Genomic DNA, 26,836 nt, shown 5'->3' with positions numbered 1-26,836 from the left:
TCTGTCACTATCCTCCTCACTGTTCACTACACTTCCAAGTTTTGTGTCATCTGCAAATTTTGAAATTGTGCCCTGTACACCCAAGTCCAAGTCATTAATATATATCAAGAAAAGCAGTGGTCCCAGTACCGACCCCTGGTACATCTTCCTCCAGTCCGAAAAACAACCGTTCACCACTACTCTCTGTTTCCTGTCACTTGGCCAATTTCGTATCCACGCTGCCACTGCCCCTTTTATTCCATGGGCTTCAATTTTGCTGACAAGCCTATTACGTGGCACTTTATCAAATGCCTTTTGGAAGTCCATATACACAACATCAACCACATTGCCCTCATCAACCCTCTCTGTTACCTCATCAAAAAACTCAATCAAGTTAATTGAACATGATTTGCCTTTAACAATTCCGTGCTGGCTTTCCTTTATTAATCCACACTTGTCCAAGTGTCTATTAACTTTGTCCTGGATTATCGTTTCTTAAAGCTTCCCATCATCGAGTTTAAATTGATTGGCCTGTAGTTGCCGGGTTTATCCTTACACCCTTTTTTGAATCAGGATGTAACATTTGCAATTCTCCAGTCCTCTGGCACCATCCCCATATCTCGACACTGTGAAATACACAGATATCCTCCTCCCCTCACTGTGAAATAAGCAGGTAACTCCAATTCCACACTGTAACATACAGATATCCTCCTCTCCACACTGTGATATACACAGATATCTCCCGCTGAAGTGTGATATACACAGATATCCTCCTCTCCACACTGTGATATACACAGATATCTCCCTCTCAACACTGTGATATACACAGATATCCTCCTCTCCACACTGTGATATACACAGATATCTCCCGCTGAAGTGTGATATACACAGATATCCTCCTCTCCACACTGTGATATACACAGATATCTCCCGCTGAACACTGTGATATACACAGATATCTCCCTCTCAACACTGTGATATACACAGATATCTCCCGCTGAACACTGTGATATACACAGATATCTCCCGCTGAACACTGTGATATACACAGATATCTCCCTCTGATCAGTGTGATAAACACAGATATCCTCCTCTCAACACTGTGATATGTAGATAGCCTCTTCTCCACACTGTAATATACAGATATCCCCATATCCACATTGTGATATACACTGATATCCCCATATCCACATTGTGATATACACTGATATCCCCATATCCACATTGTGATATACACTGATATCCCCAGTGATATACCCAGATATCCCCCGCTCCACCCCGATAACTCCCTCTTTGGTCCATGGGGTCTCACCGCCATATACGCTGCGCATCCAGCGCTCCTCGTCTTCGCTTTCGAGTCTACTAGCCTCCCACTGATCCCGAAATCACACAGCTTGATTTGACCCCGCTCATCCAGTAGAATATTTGAGGGTTTCACATCTCTGTGAATGACACCGTGTTTCTCCTTCAGATAGAAGAGAGCTCTGACAATCTGTTCAAATAAAGTAAATAACAGACATATTATTAATCTGGGACGAATTACGTCAGCGTGGTTAGAAACATCACCGCACTCAGCATCACTTCTGGTTATCCTTCCAATATATTCAAACAGATTGCTCTCTATTTCCTTGCACAAACCCGAGTTAGTAAACTGAGCACTCTGTTTGTTGGCTTGAAGTTGGAGATGTTTTTATTATTGGATGAGAGCTTTACATGAACTTTTTGGAGGAACTTGCTGCTTGATGTGACCACAACTCCACATGGACCCAGAATCTGTGCTCTGGGGCAATGCTGGGAAGGATGGTGAGTGCAAACTGGGTACTAATGCAAAGGCAAAAATAAAGAATCTGAACATCAATCAAAAAAACAATACCGTGCTACACAGCTCCACATCTGGCAGTAACATCGGATATTACACAACATCAGTCACAACCTCACATCTCACAGTGTAATATAAACAGTTGTAAACAATTTTACAACACCAAGTTATAGTCCAGCAATTTTATTTTAAGCTTTCGGAGGCTTCCTCCTTCATCAGGTGAAGCCTCCGAAAGCTTAAAATAAAATTGCTGGACTATAACTTGGTGTTGTAAAATTGTTTACAATTGTCAACCCCAGTCCATCACCGGCATCTCCACATCATAATATAAACAGGTCAGTGTTATATTACACATCAGTCACAACCTCACATCTCGCACTGTAATATAAACAGGTCAGTGTTATATTACACATCAGTCACAACCTCACATCTCGCACTGTAATATAAACAGGTCAGTGTTATATTACATGTCAGTCACAACCTCACATCTCGCACTGTAATATAAACAGGTCAGTGTTATATTACACATCAGTCACAACCTCACATCTCGCACTGTAATATAAACAGGTCAGTGTTATATTACACGTCAGTCACAACCTCACATCTCGCACTGTAATATAAACAGGTCAGTGTTACATTACACATCAGTCACAACCTCACATCTCACAGTGTAATATAAACAGGATGTGAAGATGCCAGTGATGGACTGGGGTGGACAAATGTAAGGAATCTTACAACACCAGGTTATAGTCCAACAAATTTATTTTAAAATCACAAGCTTTCGGAGATTATCCCCTTCGTCAGATGAATGAGTGAAAAGGTTCTCAAATCGCATATCTTATACTATGTTGGGACAGCATCACACCAATCAAAAGGTGTCGTTGTTATTCAAACAGGCCAGTCACGGAGAACAGCACGTCCCAGTACACTGGATATACATTGTGTCGATTACACAGGCAGGCAGAAAGAAACTCAAAATGGCAGAGAGAGAGAGAGAGAATATTAAAAAACATATAATTTTTTTCCCCCTTTTTGCTGGTGGGGTTACGTGTAGCGTGACATGAACCCAAGATCCCGGTTGAGGCCGTCCTCATGGGTGCGGAACTTGGCTATCAACTTCTGCTCGACGATTTTGCGTTGACGTGTGTCTCGAAGGCCGCCTTGGAGAACGCTTACCCGAAGATCGGTGGCTGAATGTCCTTGACTGCTAAAGTGTTGCCCGACTGGGAGGGAACCCTCCTGTCTGGCGATTGTTGCGCGGTGTCCGTTCATCCGTTGTCGCAGTGTCTGCATGGTCTCGCCAATGTACCATGCTCCGGGGCATCCTTTCCTGCAACGTATGAGGTAGACAACGTTGGCCGAGTCACAGGAGTATGAACCATGTACCTGGTGGGTGGTGTCCTCTCGTGTGATGGTGGTATCCGTGTCGATGATCTGGCATGTCTTGCAGAGGTTGCCGTGGCAGGGTTGTGTGGTGTCGTGGACGCTGTTCTCCTGAAAACTGGGTAACTTGCTGCGAACGATGGTCTGTTTGAGGTTGGGTGGCTGTTTAAAGGCGAGCAGTGGAGGCGTGGGGATGGCCTTAGCGAGGTGTTCGTCGTCATCGATGACATGTTGAAGGCTGCGGAGAACATGGTGTAGTTTCTCCGCTCCAGGGAAGTACTGGACGACGAAGGGTACTCTGTTGGTAGCGTCCCGTGTTTGTCTTCTGAGGAGGTCTATGCAATTCTTCGCTGTGGCCCGTCGGCATCCTACGCACTCTCATCCCACGTATCTTTGGGAGACTTCTACTGCCTCCCAAAGATACACAAAGCCAACACACCCGGACGTCCTATCGTATCAGGCAACGGAACCCTGTGTGAGAACCTCTCTGGATACGTCGAGGGCATCCTGAAACCCATCGTACAGGGAACCCCCAGCTTCTGTTGCGACACTACAGACTTCCTACAAAAACTCAGCACCCACGGACCAGTTGAACCAGGAACACTTCTCACCACGATGGACGTCTCGGCACTCTACACCAGTATCCCCCACGATGACGGCATCGCTGCAACAGCCTCAGTACTCAACACCAACAACAGCCAATCTCCAGACGCCATCCTACAACTCATCCGCTTCATCCTGGATCACAATGTCTTCACCTTCGATAACCAGTTCTTTACCCAAACACACGGAGCAGCCATGGGGACCAAATTCGCACCCCAATAGGCCAACATTTTCATGCACAAGTTCGAGCACGACTTCTTCACTGCACAGGGCCTCCAACCAACGCTATACACCAGATACATCGACGGCATTTTCTTCCTATGGACCCACAGTGAAGAATCACTGAAGAGACTACACGATAACATCAACAAGTTCCATCCCACCATCAAACTCACCATCGACTACTCCTCAGAATCGGTTTCTTTCTTGGACACACAAATCTCCATCAAAGACGGGCACCTCAGCATCTCACTCTACCGCAAGCCCACGGACAACCACACGATGCTCCACTTTTCCAGCTTCCACCCTAACCACGTCAAAGAGGCCATCCCCTATGGACAGGCCCTACGAATACACAGGATCTGCTCAGACGAGGAGGAACGCGATGGACACCTACAGACGCTGAAAGACGCCCTCGTAAGAACGGGATATGACGCTCGACTTGTCGATCGACAGTTCCGACGGGCCACAGCGAAGAATCGCATAGACCTCCTCAGAAGACAAACACGGGACGCTACCAACAGAGTACCCTTCGTCGTCCAGTACTTCCCTGGAGCGGAGAAACTATACCATGTTCTCCGCAGCCTTCAACATGTCATCGATGACGACGAACACCTCGCTAAGGCCATCCCCACGCCTCCACTGCTCGCCTTTAAACAGCCACCCAACCTCAAACAGACCATCGTTCGCAGCAAGTTACCCAGTTTTCAGGAGAACAGCGTCCACGACACCACACAACCCTGCCACGGCAACCTCTGCAAGACATGCCAGATCATCGACACGGATACCACCATCACACGAGAGGACACCACCCACCAGGTACATGGTTCATACTCCTGTGACTCGGCCAACGTTGTCTACCTCATACGTTGCAGGAAAGGATGCCCCGGAGCATGGTACATTGGCGAGACCATGCAGACACTGCGACAACGGATGAACGGACACCGCGCAACAATCGCCAGACAGGAGGGTTCCCTCCCAGTCGGGCAACACTTTAGCAGTCAAGGACATTCAGCCACCGATCTTCGGGTAAGCGTTCTCCAAGGCGGCCTTCGAGACACACGTCAACGCAAAATCGTCGAGCAGAAGTTGATAGCCAAGTTCCGCACCCATGAGGACGGCCTCAACCGGGATCTTGGGTTCATGTCACGCTACACGTAACCCCACCAGCAAAAAGGGGGAAAAAAATTATATGTTTTTTAATATTCTCTCTCTCTCTCTCTGCCATTTTGAGTTTCTTTCTGCCTGCCTGTGTAATCGACACAATGTATATCCAGTGTACTGGGACGTGCTGTTCTCCGTGACTGGCCTGTTTGAATAACAACGACACCTTTTGATTGGTGTGATGCTGTCCCAACATAGTATAAGATATGCGATTTGAGAACCTTTTCACTCATTCATCTGACGAAGGGGATAATCTCCGAAAGCTTGTGATTTTAAAATAAATTTGTTGGACTATAACCTGGTGTTGTAAGATTCCTAATATAAACAGGTCAGTGTTATATTACACATCAGTCACAACCTCACATCTCGCATTGTAATATAAACAGGTCAGTGTTATATTACACACCAGTCACAACCTCACATCTTTCGCACTGTAATATAAACAGGTCAGTGTTATATTACACATCAGTCACAACCTCACATCTCACAGTGTAATATAAACAGGTCAGTGTTATATTACACATCAGTCACAACCTCACATCTCGCACTGTAATATAAACAGGTCAGTGTTATATTACACATCAGTCACAACCTCACATCTCGCACTGTAATATAAACAGGATGGTGTACATCCCTCTAGGAGCAGTTTGAATTGCCAATGCAAGATCTGCTTCCCTCTTGTGCCACTGGAAGCAGAACAGTTCTTGCTAGAATCCCTGGGAAGTCCACAGTCGAGGCCATCCCACAATTCCTGGAGCGCTAAGGAGTTTACAGTGAGGTAATCTTGGGATTCCAAGCTTTGCCAGTTTTTAGTCTTCCTGTTGCTTTCGGTATTTTCCCTAAAAGTACTCGAGAAGGTTCAAAAGTTTGTGTAAATTCAAGTGTCAGCTTGGCTCAGTTGGTGATTGTCTCACCTCTGTGTCAGACGTTCTCACATTATAAACTTGGACCCATAATCTAGCCTGGCACTGCAGTACTGAGGGAGTGCTGCACTGTCGGAGGTGTTGTCTTTGAGATGAAGTGTTGAACTGAGGCCTCTCAGATGGCCATAAAAGATCCCTTGGCACTTTTTGAGGAGGAGCAGGGTGCTCTCCCGGTGGCCTGGCTAACAGTCCACCCTTAATCAACATCACTAAAAAAATACTGGTCATTCATTCATTCATTCATTTGGTGTTTACTGGATCTTGCCACGCACAGACTGGCTACCTAATTTGCCCCTACACAATAGAGACTGTGTCTGAGAACATTAGAATATACTTTTAACTTGTGGCAAGGACCCGGAATGGCCGGCTGTTGTCCTTCACAACCCTTACTTACCGCAACGGTCATTTTGCCAAGAATCCTTTCCGGGATAGGCCCCTGAATCCGTTTCTTCAGCTTTTCAGCACAAGTGCCCATCAGCTCCATGGCAATAAACACGTCAGTCTGCACAACATAGGAAATAACTCCAGATCACAACACAGTATCACAACACCCTTACACAATTAGGTTTTATCTTAGATGAAAGTGTTATTTTCTAACTGAGATTTCTCTAACACATGCAGTCGCAGCCTGCGTACTTCTGTTGGGGTTGTTTTTTGGGGGGGGTGGGGGGTAGTTAGAACAACAGTAGACAAAGGAGAAGGCCTAAGGAAAGTGCCCATGTTCCACATGTTTTGCATTTAATATTTACTTTCTAACATCTCTAAGGTTCTTCCAAAGAGGTCTTTTCTGTTAGTGATCCACTTGCTCTATGGAAAGGGGAAGTGCTCCAGTGAAGTCCGTCTAGCTCCTACATCACTGCTGCAGTCCGGTTACAGCCCAAACACCAGACAACGTCTTAAATAATTCAACTCCTGTGACATTATTACATATATATAAAAATTAATTAGAAAAGGGAATGGTGCCAAAGGACTGGTGGACAGTTAATGTGATTCCTATATTTAAAAAGGGAGATAGAACAAGTCCAGGGAATTATAGATCAATTAGCTTAACGTCGGTGGTAGGAAAGATAATGGAATAAGGCCATAAAAGAAGCAAACAAAGCGCTAGCATTTATATCTAGAGGGACAGAATTGAAAAGCAGAGAAGTTATGTTAAACTTGTATAGAACCTTGGTCAGACCACACTTGGAGTATTGTGCACAGTTCTGGTCTCCATATTATAAAAAGAATACAGAGGCACTGGAAAAGATTTACAAGGATGATAACAGGACTGAGAGGTTATACTTATCAGGGGAGGTTGAACAGGCTGGGGCTCTTTTCTCTTGAAAAGAGAAGGCTGAGGGGTGACCTAATAGGGGTCTTTCAAATTATGAAGGGGTTTGATAGGGTAGACATAGAGGAGGTGTTTCCACTTGTGGGGGAGACCAAAACTAGGGGCCATAAATGTAAGAGAGTCACCAATAAATCCAATAGGGAATTCAGGAGAAACTTCTTTACCCAGAGAGTGGTCAGAATATGGAATTTGCTACTACATGGAGTATTTGAGGAGAATAACATAAATGCAATTGAAGGGAAGCTAGATAAGCATGTGAGGGAGAAAGGAATAGAAGGATATGCTGATAGGGTTAGAGGAGGGGTGGAAGGAGGCTCGTGTGGAGCATAAACACTGGCAAAGACCAGCTGGGCCGAATGGCCTCTTCCTGTGCTGTATCATTTTATGATTCTGCTTTCTCCATTTTAGAAGCACACCGAAGTCGGGAAATTCAAGGATCTGGAGATCCCTGCACAGGTCGCGTGACAGCAGCTGTCAGGACCTGCTTCTCAAAAGCTATTCTCACACATGTGCTCAGCAAGTGCTCTCCCTGGACCCAGTGAACAGAGTGTAACGGGAAGAAGAATGGGAGTTGATTACCTTGCATACTTTTTCTCATCGTGACCTTGTCATGACAGATAATAATTTCAAAAATGCCATTTAAATAATAAAATCCCATTTTCTACCTTCAACACCTGCTGATCTTGATGGTGTAAGTTGGATTCCAATATACCTGACTTACTGATGATACTTAGACGGTATTTCTGCTGCTCTGTTTGCCCTCTCTAGGTCTCCTGTACCACATGCCAAGCCCAGCATGAAGGGTGGGCAGGCAACCTACTCCCAGGGCTCCACAGCTGAGCCTGGTAGGCAGGTGAGGGTGGCCTTGGATGACCCGAGCCCTCAAATGTCCCCATCCCAGCAGAGGAAGGGCCTGGCCTTTCTTCGACTTCTGCTGGGACAGTAAAAAAAGAGATGGAAACATCACTGTGGAAGATTTACAAGCACGAGTCCACATGCTGTGGCCCCTGGGAACTGTGGTTTAACAAGAAAAGGCAAGCTGGGAATGTCCTTACGTTGGTGATGAAGGTCCCGTAACACTGCACGATGTAAGGGCAGTCATGACTTTTCAGCACCACATCCAGGTCCATGAGAATCCGTTTGTTCTCTTCCTTGTTACCTGAGCGACGCATTTGCTAAAAATAGAACAAAACATCAAACACCAAAGCCATGTGCTTTAAAGAGACTGTTCTACACCAAACTTACCCAGTACCAACAGAACATAATAGAAGAACACCCAGCACACTCTCGGCATGAGACAGCATCACACTTGGTTACAGCTGCAAAACAATTTAAACGATACTCAGAGCGTAGCTTTCTTTAAATTATCTAAAGCATGGTAGGAAAAACCCACTAGATCACCCTTGTAAAAGTTCATTGTACCTGTGTGCTGGTGCTGTACAGGAACAGGAGGAGGCCATTCAGCCCCTCGAGCCTGTTCCGCCATTCAATTAGATCATGACTGATCTGTATCTTAACTCCATCTACCCACCTTGGTTCCATAACCCTTAAGCCCTTACATAACAAAAATCTATCAATCTCAGTTTTGACATTTTCAACTGACCCCCAGCCTCAAAAGCTTTTCGGGGGGGGGCGGGGGAAGAGAGTTCCAGGTTTCCACTACCCTTTGTGTGAAGTGCTTCCTGACATCACCCCTGAATGGCCAAGCTCTAATTTTAAGATTATGAATGAATGAGCTGCATACTGATCAGACACAATCTGACCTTTCTTCTGTTTGAACTGTACACATGCTCAGGGTCTCAGGATGGATTGTCACTCTCAAAACTCAACCAGCTTCTTTCACTCTGAGCAGATAGCACTTGGAAAACAGAAATGACTTTCTGATCAGCTCCCAAGAGTACAGTATTTGCCCCTTTGCTAACTCATGTCTTGCAATGTTGTCACAAGGCAGACTAACACAGTTACCACAACATGGAGCAATGAGCTAGGGGAAACAAGCCACACTTAAGCCAACAACACTTTAATGTTGTGTAATGCTTGTAACCCATCCCTTCAAATTGCCCCTCTGCCAGTGAGACCTGTACCCACCAGCACTTCACCCTAGTGCAATACAGCCCAGAATACTCTCTCCACACACAGCCCAGCTGGGATGGGCACTCAGTGATTTTCACAGTTCGAGTGCGCATAGGACAACATTCTCACACAATCAATAAACAGCAAGCCTTGTAACACCACCATTCTCCCACAGAAAATGCTGACGTACTTTTGAATAAAATCACATAAAAATATTTTCTTTGATCCCAATAGTGAGATTAGAGCCACTGCCTCTATATTAATGTTGGAATTCTGCATTCTGTGCTAAATTCACTGCAGTTTATCACTGACCATCCAGCAATACTATCAACATGTCCTGTATCGGACCATCCTGCAAACTACACCCAGAGCTACACATGAATGAATCCTGCACCCCTTCAATCTGTCTGACTGTGCATTACTTACCTTCACTGCTATTATGTGTCCTGATTTCTTGAACCTCATTTTCCAGACCTGCCCGCACGTGCCACTGCCAATCTCGCCCAGGTTTTCCAGGTCACTGATCTCGGCCTGATAACGCTGGCACAAACACAGAGAGCAAAAGCAGTTAGGGAATGGTTATTATAAGTTCCACTTACAACATCCAATCGTAACATTAGTAATGTGTCACTTGACTACATCACATCGATCCACTGAATTCAAGATGTGCAAATAGCGTGGAGTCATCACAAGGATAGATCGCTAAAGCATCAGGATTTGGAACCAACTGCCGCAAACCCATCAACTGGGGCACATCTGTACTGGGAAAGGGAGACTTTTCCATTCTCACCTCCCAGCGTCGGCATCCAGCACCTCCAGTACTAGGGCCAAACATTTCCAATGTCTGCACCCGGCACTCCCAGTGCCATTCCCAGCACTGGCACCCGGCACTCCCAGTGCCATTCCCAGCACTGGCACCCGGCACTCCCAGTGCCATTCCCAGCACTGGCACCCGGCACTCCCAGTGCCATTCCCAGCACTGGCACCCGGCACTCCCAGTGCCATTCCCAGCACTGGCACCCGGCACTCCCAGTGCCATTCCCAGCACTGGTACCCGGCACTCCCAGTGCCATTCCCAGCACTGGTACCCGGCACTCCCAGTGCCATTCCCAGCACTGGCACCCGGCACTCCCAGTGCCATTCCCAGCACTGGCACCCGGCACTCCTAATGTTGGCATTCTGCCACATCCATAGGCTAGAATTACAGTATCACATCCTTTGCTATAAATAAACAACATACATAATTCCAACCTCAGATGATCATTCCCTAATACAGGACATCTCCCTTTCTGCATCAGGCATCCTTGTCACCTGAGCGAGTTACCAACTGTAGGCGGGTTTTGTGCTAAGGACTCACACACACAGAACTGGATTGAATTTCCAGCCATCTTCTCTCACATCACTGACCTTCTGATCTTAGTCTGGTTGTGTGAGAAGGTGTTAACGACGAGGCAACAAGATGGAATCCAGGGACACAGTTACCTCTCCAAGCCCGGTTTCACCGTGGAGTGGCCCGAGGTCTGGAGCCAGCTCCGAGTCCAGACCGTCTTCCTGTACTTCAACCAACAGCAAACGTGATTTTATCGCTGAGAGCAGCAATGCTTTCTCCACATAGTACAGTGGTGATGAAAGAAAAAACTCAGGACTGTACCATTTTATTAAAATGGAATATGGACATGTTTGATGGAGCCCTGTTATAGACAGAAAATATGAGAAGCACAAGCAGCGGCTGGCATGTCTCTTACCTGCCCCCCGATCGTCAGGTACCCAGTCTGTTTCATGATTTCCTGAAGCTTCTGGTCAATCTCTATACTGTAAATAGAAACACAAATGGTTACGGACATTGAGGAAGTCAGGAAGCTAAAATTAATAGCAAACTGCAGCCTTTTTGCCCAAAAAGCAGATACAAACCCTTCCACCCAACACACACAGCACAATGATCCATCGATGAGCTGCCAAACCAGCTTGTGAGATAAATGACTAATTGAGCTTTACTCAACGGATCTCCACTCATCGCCACACTGCACATCGCCCTCAGGAGCACGATTTCACCGTGGGTGATTCACTAACAGAAACTTGCCACAAGGCCAGCCATTATCGTCCCCTATATTGAAGCCTCCCTGCCTGCCTAACCCCAAAAATCACTGTCATGGTCTGTGGAAAATACTCACTCCCTCTCTCTCTCCTCTGGCCTTCCACATGTCACAACACCTCTGCTGCTAGCAACCTACTAAACTGCTCTCTTGCCTTCACCTGCAACATCCTTATTCCCAGCAAATCAACCATGGTCTCCCCCCTAGTTACTCCCCTACTACAGCTTCCATCAAGTTAGAGGGGCACAATCTTGAGCTCCTTGAACATATCAGTGTCTCTCATTTCTGTGCCCACTCTTCCTGAACTCCCTGTTCTAATTCCGCCAGTCCAGCTTCCTCTCAAACATCAAAATAGCCCTAGCCCAAGTTCCAGATGACTTCCTCTGCGCCTGTGCTGTTATCCCGACTTGTTCCCTTTGACCATTCTGTAATGTTTGACATGGTTGACCGTGCTACCCTGTTCCATTGCCTCTCCTCCATCAGTCATGGAACCGCCCGTGTGTGCCTCCTCTTCTGCCTATCTGGATGAAGCTAACGCATCTCCAGCAATGATACTGAGTGGTGAGAATGTGAAACTCGCTGCCACGTGGAGTGGTTGAAGCAGAGAGCATTGAAGGCATTCGGCATGCTTGGTTTCATTGGTCAGAACATTGAATACAGGAGTTGGGATGTCTTGTTGAAGTTGTACAAGACATTAGTAAGGCCACACTTGGAATACTGTGTACAGTTCTGGTCACCCTATTATAGAAAGGATATTATTAAACTAGAAAGAGTGCAGAAAAGATTTACTAGGATGCTACCGGGACTTGATGGTTTGACTTATAGGGAGAGGTTGGATAGACTGAGACTTTTTTCCCTGGAGAGTAGGAGGTTTAGGGGTGATCTTATAGAAGTCTATAAAATAATGGGGGGCATAGATAAGGTCGATAGTCAAAATCTTTTCCCAAAGGTAGGGGAGTCTATAACGAGGGGGCATAGATTTAAGGTGAGAGGGGAGAGATACAAAAGGGTCCAGAGGGGCAATTTTTTCACTCAAAGGGTGGTGAGTGTCTGGAACGAGCTGCCAGAGGCAGTAGTAGAGGCGGGTACAATTTTGTCTTTTAAAAAGCATTTGGACAGTTACATGGGTAAGATGGGTATAGAGGGATATGGGCCAAGTGCAGGCAATTGGGACTAGCTTAGTGGTATAAACTGGGCGACATGGACATGTTGGGCCGAAGGGCCTGTTTCCATGTTGTAAACTTCTATGATTCTATGATGCGTTCAAGAGAAGCTTGATGTATACATGAGGGAGAAGGGTGGGAAAAGGTCATTAGAGTGGGAGGAGGCTCATGTTGGAGGAGTATAACCGCCAGCATGGACCAAGTGGGCTGAATGGCCTGTTTGTGTGCTGTCGATTCTATGTAATTCTATGTAGGAATGGTTTATCCTCCCTTCCCCACAATGTAAACTCCCCCTCAAGGGTTTATCCTTGGCCCCCTACTTCTTCCTCACCAGTATCATCTACAAGGTCAGCTTCTATATGTACGCTGAAGACAGCTGGTCTGAAATCAAGTCTTGGATCAGTAGCAGTTTCCTTCAATGGAAGACCAATGCCATTGTCTTTGGCACCTGCCATAAACTCTGCTCTCTTATCACCGATTCCATCCCCTTTCTCGGCCACGCACTCATCAGGCACCCTCAACTCAACATCAAACCCCACATCCTACCCATTCAGGGCTATGGGAAAAGAGATGGGGAATGGAACTAATTGGATCGCTCTTTCAAAGAGCCGGCACAGGCATGATGGGCCATATGGCCTCCTCCTGTGCTGTGCATACTATGATACTATCATCAAGACTGCTTACGTCCACCCCTACAACATTACCTGTTTCCACCCCTAGCTCAGCCCCCATCTCACTGCTTTTACCACCTTCACACTCAGTTACTCCAGTGCTTTCCTCACTGATTGTTCATTGTTCACCTTCCACCTTCCAGAAACTCCAACTTGCCCAAACACAACTGGCCAAATCCCGTCCTCCATTAAGGCCTGCTCACACGTCCCCATGTCCTTGCTCTCCAACACTGGCTTCCTGTCCCCTAGAACATCCAATTTAAAATTCCTAGTCTTCAAATCCCTCCACGGCCCCGTTCCTCTCCAGCTTTGCTACCTCCTGCAGTTATCCAAGCCCTCTCACATCCTTACATCCTTCTGTGCTCCAACTTCACCCTCCTGAGCAGCCCTATCTTCACCCCACCATCGATGCAGAGATTTTAGTTGCTTTGGCCGTACTCCCTCTCGTCACTTCTGTGCCCAAACCTTCTCAAAACCCATCTTTTCGGCCAAGTCTTCGGTCAACTCCCATATCCTCTCTCCATTGGCCCAGCACCTGTTCCTCCTGTTATTTCGTGACACCTTGTACAGTAAATGTACGTTGTAAGAATGTCTGGTTAGAATTTGCTGACACAGATTTCTACTGGTGGAGGGCTAGCACAGCTTCATTTATATTAGAGTGGTGCAGTTGGATACAGGAAAGACTACCTCGCCACCTCTGGGGCAAAGCACTCCTGCCAGCATTTAGCTGCCAGCCGTCAGATGGTCTCAAAACCACAAATGCAGGTCAGCAATGTGACTAACACTGGAGGCTGACTGCCCTTCCCCACATTTAGCAGCCAGACACATGGAATCTCTGAAACCATTATATAAAACGGAGATAATTCAGGATAGAGGCAGTTGCATTGCGGTGTAGAATGGTGTCCCCTGGCAGTAGCTACGTGATAGGAATGGGGTATCAATGAAAATTAAACTGCTGCTTTATACATCCTTCAGACTCAGGCTTGCTGTATTACAGGCACTAACATGGTACCGATCCAATAGTCTAGTGGCAAATGGAAATCAAAACCCATAGAGTTTAATTTCTATGCTGCAGCAGTTAACCTTGCACTGTGACTAGGGTTTCCAGAATCAGGTCACCTACAGCTAGTGAAACATGGCATAAAGGCTTTATGCTCATGATCTACAATTACTACAATAACCCATCAATTCGGTCAATATAACATGATGTGAATAGAGGAGATCTGAAAAAGGGAATAAGAGGGGCAAAGAGAGAGCATGAGAATAGATTAGCAGCGAACATAAAAGGGAACTCAAAAGTCTTTTCTAAACATATAAATAGTAAAAGAATAGTCAAAGAAAGGGTGGGGCCGATTAGGAACAAAATAGGAGATCTCCTTGTGGAGGCAGAGGGCATGACTGAGGTACTAAATGAATACTTCACTCTGTCTTCACTAGAGAAGATGATGCTGCCATTGTAGCAGTAAAGGAGGAGGTAGTAGCGATATTGGATAGGACAAAAGTAGATAAAGAGGATGTACTTAAAAGATTGGCAGTACTCAAAGTAGAAAAGTCACCCGGTCCAGAAGGGATGCATCCTAGGTTACTGGAAGGGTGGAAATTGCAGAGACTCTTGCCACAATCTTTGGATATGGGGGCAGTGTCAGAGGACTGGAGCATTGCAAATCCCTGTTCAAAAAAAGGGAGAGGGATAAACCCGGCGGTTACAGGCCAGACAGCCTAATGTCGGTGGTGGGGAAACTTTTAGAGACAATAATCTGGGACAAAATTAATTGGCACTTGGAAAAGTATGGGCTAATAAATGAAAGTCACAGAAGTTTTTGATGAAGTAATGGAGAGGGTTGATGAGGGTAGTGCTTTCAAAAGTTCATATGCACATAATAGACTTGTAAGTAAAATTAATGCCATGGGATTAAAGGGACAGTGGCAGTGTGGATACAAAATAGGCTAAGGGACAGAAAGCAGAGAGTAGTGGTGAATGGTTATTTTTCAGACAGGAGGGAAGTATACAGTGGTGTTCCCCAGGGGTCAGTATTAGGACCACTGCTCTTTTTGATATATATCTTAACGACCTGGACTTGGATATCAAGGGTAGAATTTCAAAGTTTGCAGATGACACAAAACTTGGAAATGTAGTAAACAACGTGGAGGATAGTAACAAACTTCAGGAGGACAGAGACAGACTGGTGAAATGGGCAGACACATGGCAAATCAAATTTAATGTGGAGAAGTGTGAAGTGATACATTTTGGTAGGAAGAATGAGGCGAGGCAATATAAACTAAATGGTACAATTTTAAAGGGGGTGCAGGACAGAGAGACCTGGGGGTGTATGTACACAAATCTTTGAAGGTGGCAGGATAAGTTAAGAAGGCTGTTAAAAAAGCATATGGGATCCTGGGCTTTATTAATAGAGGCATAGAGTACAAAAGCAAGGAAGTTATGCTAAACCTTTATAAAACACTGGTTAGGCCTCAGCTGGAGTATTGTGTTCAATTCTGGGCACCACACTTTAGGAAGGATGTCAAGGCCTTAGAGAGGGTGCAGAAGAGATTGACTAGAATGATGCCAGGGATGAGGGACTTCAGTTGTGTTGAGACTGAAAAATATGGGATTGAGCAGAGAAGGGTTAGGGTTTGATAGAGGTGTTCAAAATCATGAATAGTTTTGACAGAGTAAATAAGGAGAAACTGTTTCCAGTGGTAGAAGGGTCGGTAACCAGAGGACACAGATTTAAGGTGATCGGCAAAAGAGCCAGAGGCGACATGAGGAAACATTTTTTTATTCAGTGAGTTGTAATGATCTGGAATTCATGCCCTGAAAGGGTGGTGGAAGCGTGAGGGGCCGTGGGCGGAGACGCCAGAGGGGCCGCGGGCGGAGACGCGTGAGGGGCCGCGGGCGGAGACGCCAGAGGGGCCGCGGGCGGAGGCGCGTGAGGGGCCGCGGGCGGAGGCGCGTGAGGGGCCGCGGGCTGAGGCGCGAGAGGGGCCGCGGGCGGAGGCGCGTGAGGGGCCGCGGGCGGAGGCGCGTGAGGGGCCGCGGGCGGAGGCGCGTGAGGGGCCGCGGGCGGAGGCGCGTGAGGGGCCGCGGGCGGAGGCGCGTGAGGGGCCGCGGGCGGAGGCGCGTGAGGGGCCGCGGGCGGAGGCGCGTGAGAAGACGCGTGAGGGGCCATGGATGGACAAGTGAGGAGCCGTGGGCGGAGGCGCCAGAGGGGCCGCGGGCGGAGGCGCGTGAGGGGCCGCGGGCGGAGGCGCGTGAGGGGCCGCGGGCGGAGGCGCGTGAGAAGACGCGTGAGGGGCCATGGACAGACGAGTGAGGAGCCGTGGGCGGAGACGCGAGAGGGGCCGTGGGCGGAGACGCGTGAGGGGCCGTGGGCGGAGACGCGTGAGGGGCCGTGGGCGGAGGTGCGTGAGGGGCCGCGGGCGGAGACGCGAGAGGGGCCGTGGACGGACGATTGAGGGGCCGTGGGCGGAGGTGCGTGAGGGGCCGCGGGCGGAGACGCGAGAGGGGCCGTGGGCGGAGACGCGAGAGGGGCCGTGGGCGGAGACGCGTGAGGGGCCGTGGGCGGAGACGCGTGAGGGGCCGTGGGCGGAGACGCGAGAGGGGCCGTGGGCGGAGACGCGAGAGGGGCCGTGGGCGGAGACGCGTGAGGGGCCGTGGGCGGAGGCGCGTGAGGGGCCGCGGCGGAGACGCGTGAGGGGCCGTGGGCGGAGACGTGAGAGGGGCCGTGGGCGGAGACGAGTGAGGGGCCGTGGGCGGAGACGCGAGAGGGGCCGTGGGCGGAGACGTGAGAGGGGCCGTGGGCGGAGACGTGAGAGGGGCCGTGGGCGGAGACGTGAGAGGGGCCGTGGGCGGAGACGAGTGAGGGGCCGTGGGCGGAGACGCGAGAGGGGCCGTGGACGGACGAGTGAGGGGCCGTGGGCGGAGGTGCGTGAGGGGCCGTGGGCGGAGGTGCGTGAGGGGCCGCGGGCGGAGACGCGAGAGGGGCCGCGGGCGGAGACGCGAGAGGGGCCGCGGGCGGAGACGCGTGAGGGGCCGCGGGCGGAGACGCGTGAGGGGCCGCGGGCGGAGACGCGTGAGGGGCCGTGGGCGGAGACGCGAGAGGGGCCGTGGGCGGAGACGCGAGAGGGGCCGTGGGCGGACGAGTGAGGGGTGATGTTCAACAGATGGATGTTTGATGAATGTGGACAGAACTGTGATGGTTCACTGTTGTTTAGTTTACTCTGAAGGCTATGCATTTGGGCCCCACTCCAGGGCATGGGCACGGAGTCCGGGCCCCATTCCATGACTGTCTATCGTCCAGCGCAGGACTGTCTATCACATGTCAGTATGAGAGACAAACCAGGAAATTATAGAGCTGTTAGTCTAACATCTGTTGTGGGAAAGTTATTGGAATCTATAATTATGGACAGAATGACTTGAGCAGTTTGAGAAATTTGAGCAGATGAGAGAGAGCCAACGTGGATTTGTAAAGGGTAGGTCATGTCTAAAGAACCTAACTGAATTTTTTGAAGAAGTAACTGAAGTAGATAACAGGGGAATGTCTATGGAAGTCGTTGATATGTACTTCCAGAAGGCATTCGATAAGATTCCACATAAGAGACTGTTACCTAAAATTAAAGCTCTTGGAATTGAAGGCAAATTATTGCCCTGGTTAGGAGAGTGGTTAGGCGGTAGAAGACAGAAAGTAGGGAGAATGGGGATGTACTTGAATTGGAAGGAAGTGACTCGTGGTGTCCCACAAGGATTTGTGCAGGGGCCTCAACTATTCACTATATTTATTAATGACTTGATAACACAATAGAGAGCCAAGTTTGCCGATGATACAAAGATTGGTGGCATTGTAAGTAGTGCAAACAGGAGCATAAAATTACAAAGAAACATTGATAGATAAAGTGAGTGGGCAAAACTGTGGCAGATGGATTTCAACACAGGTAAGTGTGAGGTCATCCATTTAGGACCCCAAAAAAGGATCGATCAGAGTATTGTTTAGATGGTGAAAAGCTCGGAACAGTGAAGGTCCAAAGAGATTTAGGGCTCCATGTACAGCGATCACTAAAATGTAGTAGTCAGGTACAAAAAAATAATCAAAAAGGCGAATGGAATATTGGCCTTTATAACTAGAGGCTAGGATAGAAAGGGGAGGAAGTTTTGCTACAGATGTACAAAGCCCTGGTTAGACCACATTTGGGATTTTGGAAGATGTGAAGTTGCTACAGGAATGCAGTTCCGGTTGGTTCCACCTGTCATTTGCTGAAATCAGAGAGTGACCTGGTCCAGCTTCAATGTGCAGTGCGGCTGCTCTCCAGGCACGGCCGGTCTCCGAGCAGGGCTGGTATCCGGGCGCGGCCGGTCTCGAGGCGCAGACGGTCTCGAGGCGTGGATGGTCTCGGGGCGGGGCTGGTCTTTTTTTATTATTCGTTGATGGGATGTGGGCGTCGCTGGCGAGGCCGGCATTTATTGACCACCCCTAATTGCCCTTGAGAAGGTGGTGGTGAGCCGCCTTCTTGAACCGCTGCAGTCCGTGTGGTGAAGGTTCTCCCACAGTGCTGTTAGGATGGGAGTTCCAGGATTTTGACCCAGCGACGATGCAGGAACGGCGATATATTTCCAAGTTGGGATGGTGTATGACTTGGAGGAGAACGTGCAGGTGGTGTTGTTCCCATGTGCCTGCTGCTCTTGTCCTTCTAGGTGGTAGAGGTCGCGGGTTTGGGAGGTGCTGTCAAAGAAGCCTTGGCGAGTTGCTGCAGTGCATCCTGTGGATGGTACACACTGCAGTCACTGTGCGCCGGTGGTGAAGGGAGTGAATGTTTAGGGTGGTGGATGGGTGCCAATCAAGTGGGCTGCTTTGTCCTGGATGGTGTCGAGCTTCTTGAGTGTTGTTGGAGCTGCACTCATCCGAGCAAGTGGAGAGTATTCCATCACACTCCTGACTTGTGCCTTGTCGATGACGGAAAGGCTTTGGGGAGTCAGGAGGTGAGTCACTCGCCACAGAATACCCAGCCTCTGACCCGCTCTTGTAGCCACAGTATTTATATGACTGGTCCAGTTAAGTTTCTGGTCAATGGTGATCCACAGGATGTTGATGGTGGGGGTTTCGGCGATGGTAATGCCGTTGAATGTCAAGAGGAGGTGGTTAGATTCTCCCTTGTTGGAGATGGTCATTGCCTGGCACTTGTCTGGCGCGAATGCTGCTTGCCACTTATGAGCCCAAGCCTGGATGTTGTCCAGGTCTTGCTGCATGCGGGCTCGGACTGCTTCATTATTTGAGGGGGTTGCGAATGGAACTGAACACTGTGCAATCATCAGCGAACATCCCCATTTCTGACCTTATGATGGACGGAAGGTCATTGATGAAGCAGCTGAAGATGGTTGGGCCTAGGACACTGCACTGAGGAACTCCTGCAGCAATGCCCTGGGGCTGAGATGATTGGCCTCCAACAACCACTACCATCTTCCTTTGTGCTAGGTATGACTCCAGCCACTGGAGAGTTTTCCCCCTGATTCCCATTGACTTCAATTTTACTAGGGCTCCTTGGTGCCACACTCAGTCAAATGCTGCCTTGATGTCAAAGGCAGTCACTCTCACCTCACCTCTGGAATTCAGCTCTTTTGTCCACAGCTGTAATGAGGTCTGGAGCCGAGTGGTCCTGGCGGAACCCAAACCGAGCATCGGTGAGCAGGTTATTGGTGAGTAAGTGCTGCTTGATAGCACTGTCGACGACACCTTCCATCACTTTGCTGATGATTGAGAGTAGACCGATGGGGCGGTAACTGGCCGGATTAGATTTGTCCTGCTTTTTGTGGACAGGACATTCCTGGGCAATTTTCCACATTGTCGGGTAGATGCCAGTGTTTTGGCTGTACTGGAACAGCTTGGCTAGAGGCGCAGCTAGTTCTGGAGCACAAGTCTTCAGCACTACAGCCGGGATGTTGTCAGGGCCCATAGCCTTTGCTGTATCCAGTGCACTCAGCCATTTCTTGATATCACGTGGAGTGAATCGAATTGGTTGAAGACTGGGTTCTGTGATGGTGGGGATATCGGGAGGAGGCCGAGATGGATCATCCACTTGGCACTTCTGGCTGAAGATGGTTGCAAACACTTCAGCCTTGTCTTTTGCACTCACATGCTGGATTCTGCCATCATTGAGGATGGGGATGTTTACAGAGCCTCCTCCTCCCGTTAGTTGTTTAATTGTCCACCACCATTCACGACTGGATGTGGCAGGACTGCAGAGCTTTGACCTGATCCGTTGGTTGTGGAATCGCTTAACTCTGTCTATAGCTTGTTGGTTCCGGATGGTCTCTGGGTGCCGCCGGTCTCCGGGGATGGTGCTTTTGCATCATGGAAGGTTATGAATAAATTTCCCTCATCACTTACTTGAGCCCTAACCTCAATACTGCACCAATGTGACATTTCCAATGGTCATCACAGACAACCTTGCACCACTCTCGGGGACACCGCCAAATCTATGGTTCTGTGCTATGGACTTAGGCCTATTTGGAAGTTGATAGGAGCAGTGCTGCATCTCGTGCTGTACTGAACCAGCATTGCTCTATAGTAACTGGTGTGGAACCGATTCAAAGACAGCCTTCATCCTGATCAGCAAACATATTTTTAACAAAGACAAAAATAAAAGCTGCATGAAGGAGCATAGAGAGGCTACAGACAGGATGCTCTGCTGATACACATGAAATCACTAACAGTGTGAAGAGGACAGCTCCATATGTAACTGGCCAGGACCCGACCTGGCTCACTGCCTGCTGCACAAACACGGCACCTCGTGCTGTATGTAGACTACAAACTAAGCTGCATATGGTGACACCACTATTCCTGGCCAGAATGGAGATGATTGAGTAATTCCCTTGTCAATCACACTAGGAGACCGCACTGCTATAAGTGACTGGGATTGGTTTCATGCCATTAATTTGTATTATGTAACTATCCTCCACTCACTGCATTTTACTGGAGAAATCACCCTGCTTTTAATCAGGAGAAGTTGCTGTAACTTTGGTCATGAGTTCTGTTTCCTCTAGTTCATGGAATCTCTTCTTAAATAGACTCTGCAGACTGTTTGCTTTGCTGAGTAAATGGACTTTGTTTGCTGTAAGATTTTCAGCTGATCAGAGAGCCAGTATGGATTGTAAAGGGCAGGTCATGCCTGACGAACCTGATTGAATTTTTTGAAGAGGTGACTAAAGCAGTGGACAGGGGAATGTCTATGGATGTTGTTTATATGCACTTCCAGAAGGCGTTCGATAAAGTCAGTCATAAGAGACTGTTAGCTATAGGCCCCCAAAGAGTAGTGGGGATTTACGGAAGGGCATTAAACAGGAAATTAGAGACGCACGCAAGAAGGGTACAACTATAATCATGGGTGACTTTAATCTACATATAGATTGGTCAAACCAAATTAGCAATAATACTGTGGGGGAGGAATTCCTGGAGTGTGTACGTGATGGTTTTCTAGACCAATACGTTGAGGAACCAATTAGAGAACAGGCGATCTTGGACTGGGTATTGTTCAATGAGAAAGGATTAATTAACAATCTTGTTGTGCGGGATCCCTTAGGGAAGAGCGACCATAACATGATAGAATTCCTCATTAAGATGGAGAGTGAAGTAGTTGAATCCGAAACTAGGGTCCTGAATCTAAAGAAAGGAAATTACGAAAGTATGAGGTGCAAGTTGGCTATGATAGATTGGGGAACTTTACTAAAAGGGATGATGGTGGATAGGCAATGGCTAATATTTAAAGAACGTGTGCAGGAAATACAACAATTATTCATCCCTGTCTGGCGCAAAAATAAAACAGGAAAGGTGGCTCCACATTGGCTTACAAAAGAAATTAGGGATAGTATTAGATCCAAAGAGGAGACATATAAAATTGCCAGAAAAAGCAGCAAGCCTGAGGATTGGGAGCAGTTCAGAATTCAGCAAAGGAGGACAAAGAGATTGATTAAGAGGGGAAAAATAGAGTATGAGAGTAAACTAGCAGGGAACATAAAAACTGACTGTAAAAGCTTCTACAATTATGTGAAAAGAAAAAGATTAGTGAAGACAAATGTAGGTCCCTTACAGTCAGAAATGGGGGAAATTATAATGGGGAACAAAGAAATGGCAGAACAATTAAACACATACTTTGGTTCTGTCTTCACAAAGGAGGACACAAATAACCTGCCAGATATGTTAGGGAACCAAGGGTCTAGTGAGAGGGAGGAACTGAAGGAAACCAGTATTCGTAAAAAAAATAATGCTTGGGAAATTAATGGGGCTAAAGGCTGACAAATCCCCAGGGCCTGATAATCTGCATCCCAGAGTATTAAAGGAAGTGGCCCTGGAAATAGTGGATGCATTGGTGATCATCTTACAAAATTCTATAGACTCTGGAACAGTTCCTACAGATTGGAGGGTGGCAAATGTAACCTCACTATTTAAAAAAGGAGGGAGAGAAAAAACAGGGAATTACAGACCAGTTAGCCTAACATCAGTAGTGGGGAAAATGCTAGAGTCTATTATAAAAGATGTGATAACAGAACACTTGCAAGGCAATAACGGGATTGGACAAAGTCAGCATGGGTTTATGAAAGGGAAATCATGCTTCACAAATCTACTGGAGTTTTTTGAGATTGTAACGAGTAGAATAGATAGGGGAGAACCAGTGGATGTGGTGTACTTGGATTTTCAGAAAGCTTTTGATAAGGTCCCACACAAGAGGTTAGTGTGCAAAATTAAAGCACATGGGATTGGGGGAAATATACTGGCATGGTTTGAGGATTGGTTGACAGACAGGAAACAGAGAGTAGGAATAAACGGGTCTTTCTCGGGGTGGCAGGCAGTGACTAGTGGGGTACCGCAGGGATCAGTGCTTGGGCCCCAGCTATTCACAATATATATCAATGATTTGGATGAGGGAACTAAATGTAACATTTCCAAGTTTGCAGGTGACACAAAGCTGGGGTGGAATGTGAGCTGTGAGGAGGATGCAAAGAGGCTCCAATGTGATTTAGACAAGTTGGGTGAGTGGGCAAGAACATGGGAAATGCAGTATAACGTGGATAAATGTGAGGTTATCCACTTTGGTTGTAAAAACAGAAAGGCAGATTATTATCTGAATGGTGATAGATTGGGAAAAGGGGAGGTGCAACGAGACCTGGGTGTCCTTGTACACCAGTCGCTGAAAGCGAGCATTCAGGTAGAGCAAGCAGTTAGGAAGGCGAATGGTATGTTGGCCTTCATTGCAAGAGGATTTGAGTACAGGAGCAGGGCCTTGGTGAGACCACATCTGGAGTATTGTGTGCAGTTTTGGTCTCCTTATCTGAGGAAGGATGTCCTTGCCATGGAGGGAGTGCAACGAAGGTTTACCAGACTGATTCCTGGGATGACAGCACTGATGTATGAGGAGAGATTGAGTCGACTAGGCCTATATTCGCTAGAGTTTAGAAGAATGAGAAGTGATCTCATCAAAACATACAAAATTCTAACAGGACTAGGCAGACTAGATGCAGGGAGGATGCTCCCGATGGCTGGGGAGTCCAGAACCAGGGGTCACAGTCTCAGGATACGGGGTATGCCATTTAGAACCGAGATGAGGAGAAATTTCTTCACTCAGAGGGTAGTGAACCTGTGGAATTCTCTTCCACAGAAGGCAGTGGAGGCTAAGTCATTAAATGTATTCAAGAAGATAGATATTTTTCTTAATGCTAAAGGGATCAAGTGATATGGGGAAAAAGCAGGAACAGGGTACTGAGTTAGATGATCAGCCATGAACATTTTGAATGGCGGAGCAGGCCCAAAGGGCCGAATGGCCTACTCTTGCTCCTATTTTCTATGTTTCTATAAAGTTGAAGCTCATGGAATTGAGGGCAAATTATTCACCTGGTTAGAAAACTGGCTGAGCAGCAGGTGACAGGGTAGGGATAATGGGGAGGTACTCAAATTGGCAGGATGTGACTCGTGGTGTCCCACAGGGATCTGTGTTGGGGCCTCAACTATTCACTGTATTTATTAATGACTTCGATGACGGGATAGAGAGCCACATATCCAAGTTTGCCGATGACACAAAGATAGGCAGCACTGTAAGCAGTGTAGATGGAAGCATAAAATTACAGAAAGATATTAATAGATTCAGTGAATGGGCAAAATTGTGGCAAATGGAGTTCCATGTAGGCAAGTGTGAGGTCATTCACTTTGGACCTAAAAAGGATAGATCAGAGTACTTTCTAAATGGTGAAAAGCTCAAAACAGTGGAGGTCCAAAGAGACTTAGTGGTCCATGTATATAGATCATTAAAATATCATGGACAGGTACAGAAAATAATCAAAAAGGCTAAAGGAATATATCTAGAGGACTAGAATACAAGGGGGTAGAAGTTATGCTAAAGCTATACAAAGCCCTGGTTAGACCACACCTGGAGTACTGTGTTCAGTTCTGGGCACCGCACCTTCAGAAGGATATAATGCCCTTGGAGGGAGCGCAGCGTAGATTTACTAGAATGATACCTGGACTCCAAGGGTTAAATTACGAGGAGAGATTACACAAACTAGGGCTGTATTCCATGGAATTTAGAAGATTACGGGGTGATTTGATTGCAGTTTTCAAGATATTAAGGGGAACTGATAGGGTCGATAGAGAGAAACTATTTCCGCTGGTTGGGGAGTCTCGGACTAGGGGATACAGCCTAAAAATTAGAGCCAGGACTTTCAGGAGTGAAGTTAGGAAACACTTCTACACGCAAAGGGTGGTAGAAGTTTGGAACTCTCTTCCGCAAATGGCAGTTGATGCTCAGTTGTTAATTTTAAATCTGAGATTGATAGATTTTTGTTAACAAAAGGTATTAAGGGATATGGGGCTAAGGCGGGTGCATGGAGCTAGGTCACAGATCAGCCATGATCTCATTGAATGGCGGAACAGACTCGAGGGGCTAAATGGCCTCCTCCTGATCCAATTTTCCTACGTTCCTGTCTATGTAAAATAGACTGTTTGCTGTGAGACCTGCCGTAAGTCCCGCCCCGCCTCCAGCTTATTGCTGACACACTGGTGTCAATAGACACGCTGTTGAAAACTACAGAGAGGAAATGTTTTGGGATGTGATTTGTTTTCTGCTGGTGCTGCGTGTACAGTCTTTGTTCTTCATAGTATCACAGTAGGTACAGCACAGGAGGAGGCCATTTGACCCATCGTGCCTGTGCCAGGTCTTTGAAAGAGCTATCCAATTATTCATTAGTCCCATTCCCCTGCTCTTTCCCCGTAGCCCTGAATTTTTTTCCTTCAAGTATTTATCCAATTCCCTTTTGAAAGTTATTATTGAATCTGCTTCCACCACCCTTTCAGGCAGCACATTCCAGATCATCACAACTCACTGCGTAAAAAATGTTTCCTCATGTCACCTCTGGCTCTTTTGCCGATCACCTTAAATCTGTGTCCTCTGATTACCGACCCTTCTACCATTGGAAACAGTTTCTCCTTATTTACTCTGTCAAAACCCTTCATGATTTTGATCATCCAAATCTCCTCTTAATCTTCTCTGTTCTAAGGAGAAAATGGGTAGGAAGAGGAGGGGTGTGGCCGATTAGGGACCAAAAAGGAGATCTACTCATGGAGGCAGAGGTCATGGCTGAGGTTCTAATTGAGTATTTTGCATTTGTCTTTACCAAGGAAGAAGATGCTGCTTGAGTCTCAGTAAGTGAAGAGGTAGTTGAGATACTGGATGGGTTAAAAATTGATAAAGAGGAGATACTAGAAAGGCTGGCTGTAATTAAAGTAGATAAGTCACCCGGTCCGGATGGGATGCATCCTAGGTTGCTGAGGGAAGTAAAGGTGGAAATTGCGGGGGTACTGGCCATAATCTTCCAATCATCCTTAGATACGGGGATGGTGCCAGAGGACTGGAGAATTGCAAATGTTACACTCTTGTTCAAAAAAGGGTGTAAGGATAAACACAGCAACTATAGGCCAGTCAGTTTAACCTCAGTGGTGGGGAAACTTTTAGAAACGATAATCCAGGACAGAATTAAGTCACCTGGACAAGTGTGGATTGATTAGGGAAAGCCAGCACGGATTTGTTAAAGACAAATTGTGTTCAACTAACTTGATAGAGTTTTTTGATGGGGTAACAGAGAGGGTAGATGAGAGAAATGCAGATGGTGTGGTGTATATGGACTTCCGAAAGGTGTTTGATAAAGTGCTACAAAGTAGGCTTGTCATCAAGACTGAAGCCCATGGACTAAAAGGGGCAGTAGCTGCATGGATATGAAATTGACTAAGTGACAGGAAACAGAGAGTAGTGGTGAATGGTTGTTTCTCGGACTGGAGGGAGGTGTACAGTGGTGTTCCCCAGGGGTCGGTACTAGGACCACTGCTTTTCTTGATATATATTAATGACTTGGACTTGGGTATACAGGGCACAATTTCA

At 47.3% G+C, this 26,836-nt stretch overlaps 1 protein-coding gene across 2 annotated transcripts in view; it reads right to left on the bottom strand.

Moving 5' to 3' along the window:
* The window catches only part of map2k7 (mitogen-activated protein kinase kinase 7), a 183,234-nt gene that overhangs the window by 53,422 nt on the left and 102,976 nt on the right, over positions 1 to 26,836 (bottom strand). For both annotated transcript variants that reach the window (XM_067973209.1, XM_067973210.1), the window contains 5 exons: positions 11,242 to 11,308; positions 9,923 to 10,036; positions 8,479 to 8,598; positions 6,485 to 6,592; positions 1,292 to 1,471 (listed from right to left, as the gene is read on the bottom strand). In XM_067973209.1, coding sequence (XP_067829310.1) covers positions 1,292 to 1,471; positions 6,485 to 6,592; positions 8,479 to 8,598; positions 9,923 to 10,036; positions 11,242 to 11,308 — 589 coding nt within the window. The remainder of the gene's footprint in view (positions 1 to 1,291; positions 1,472 to 6,484; positions 6,593 to 8,478; positions 8,599 to 9,922; positions 10,037 to 11,241; positions 11,309 to 26,836) is intronic.

Source organism: Heptranchias perlo, chromosome 37 (assembly GCF_035084215.1).
Source record: "Heptranchias perlo isolate sHepPer1 chromosome 37, sHepPer1.hap1, whole genome shotgun sequence".
Lineage (NCBI taxonomy): Eukaryota > Metazoa > Chordata > Chondrichthyes > Hexanchiformes > Hexanchidae > Heptranchias > Heptranchias perlo.
This window is presented reverse-complemented; position numbering and strand designations above follow the sequence as displayed.